This window comes from Gossypium raimondii, chromosome 1, assembly GCF_025698545.1.
Source record: "Gossypium raimondii isolate GPD5lz chromosome 1, ASM2569854v1, whole genome shotgun sequence".
NCBI lineage: Eukaryota > Viridiplantae > Streptophyta > Magnoliopsida > Malvales > Malvaceae > Gossypium > Gossypium raimondii.
The window spans coordinates 45604282-45606007 of NC_068565.1; the positions used below are offsets into that span (position 1 = coordinate 45604282).

At 30.6% G+C, this 1726-nt stretch overlaps 1 protein-coding gene across 1 annotated transcript; it reads left to right on the forward strand.

The window, feature by feature from the left end:
• Window positions 1-330: 330 nt before the first annotated feature.
• On the forward strand, window positions 331-823 carry LOC105786060 (basic form of pathogenesis-related protein 1). The gene has a single exon (XM_012612323.2). It carries the CDS (start codon window positions 331-333, stop codon window positions 808-810), a length of 480 nt encoding a protein of 159 aa, XP_012467777.1. The 3' UTR covers window positions 811-823.
• The last annotated feature ends 903 nt before the right edge of the window (window positions 824-1726 follow it).

The following is a 1726-nucleotide window of genomic DNA, read 5'->3' on the forward strand; positions in this document are numbered from 1 at the left end:
TACATTATCCTCCTATTTATGAATTGGGGAGAGACTATAAGTAATTTTAAGAAGTGTCAAAAAGAACATATATAATTAAAACCTAAACAAAAAAACATGGTAATTCTTTCAAATATATATATACATGGTAAGTTATGCATTATTAAGATAATTAATCCTGTTTTATAATACGATATTTAAACCTTTTATAATCAAGGTCTGATATTACGCATCCTCTAATGGAAAGTAATAAATATTTCATAAACTAATATTAAAACTGTCCTTTTATAAACCACATGTCTTATTTAAAAATTGCAATCAGCAGTGGCCTTCCCAAAGACAGATAGGGAAATGGGAACCCAATTTTCAGTAGCTATTTGCCTAATGGCTTTCACTCTTGCTTATGTTTCCCTTGCCCAAAACCCCTCTAATGAAGATTACCTTAACGTCCATAATGCAGCTCGTGCAAAGGTTGGGGTTGGACCAATGACTTGGGATGCCACTGTCGCTGCCTATGCACAGCAATATGCTAGTAAAAGGATTGCAGACTGTGATTTGATTCATTCAACTGGACCCTATGGGGAGAACCTTGCGGAAGCCTCCTACGCCTTAAGTGGTGCGGAAGCAGTGACATTGTGGGTGGACGAGAAGCCCCACTACAACTACGACGCCAATCAATGTGTTGGTGGAGAGTGTTTGCATTATACGCAGGTGGTTTGGCGAAATTCAACCCGCCTCGGGTGTGCTAGAGTTAAGTGCAACAGTGGCTGGTGGTTCGTCACCTGCAACTATGATCCTCCAGGGAACATTGTTGGTGAACGTCCCTATTAATCTATTTATTAGTTTTCTTATTGGTCTTTTAATTTGTACAATAAAATAATACTATGATTTTGATTGATGCAATATTAAAATGCATATAATTTTACATTTAGTTTACCCAACTGCCTTTTATTTATTTGTTACTTTGATATAAATTTAAGAGGTAATTTTCTCTATCAAAAGAAACACACATATTTTTCTTTCATTATCAATCAAACCAATCCTCCAAAATGTTTTTAAATTTCAATCCAAATTCCAAATGCACATTTGAGAATATTAAAATCAAATTAAATTATGGAGATAAGTTTTCTTTGGTTTAAATATTTCCTAAAACTTTTCTTTTAAAAACTCATTTTCTTGTTTTCTTTTCACTTTCAAAAATCAAGAAATTTATGAGTAATTTTATACACGAAATTTTGATTTGATTTAATTTTTACAAACTATTCACGTAATTATTGATATATCATCGTTTTATGTTTATATATTGCATATACAAATAATTATGTTTATCCAATATAAAAATTAATTGGAGTATTTATTTTTTAAATGTGCATAATGGAATTAAAATTAAAATTTTATGTAGACAGTTAAATCAAAGTCCAAATTTCATGTGTATAACTGTACCAAATCAAAGTTTGTATATCAAATTGCATATTAAATCAAAGTTCACATATAATTTTAAGATTTGTCCCTATAAAATAAATTTTACGCATTTTCTTTGTAACGACACGATTTCAGTGGTATAGGAAATTGCAGTTTCGGGACCTCGTTTTCGTTAACCAAGTTTGTAAATATTAAATAAGGATATTTACGGAGTTATTATATAGGAGAATTAAATTTTTTATGGCCAGTTTGGCCGAAATTGTGGTTAATTAGGGTCTAGAGACTAAATTGTAAAGTCTAATTACTATAAATTTTTTTATTAGGA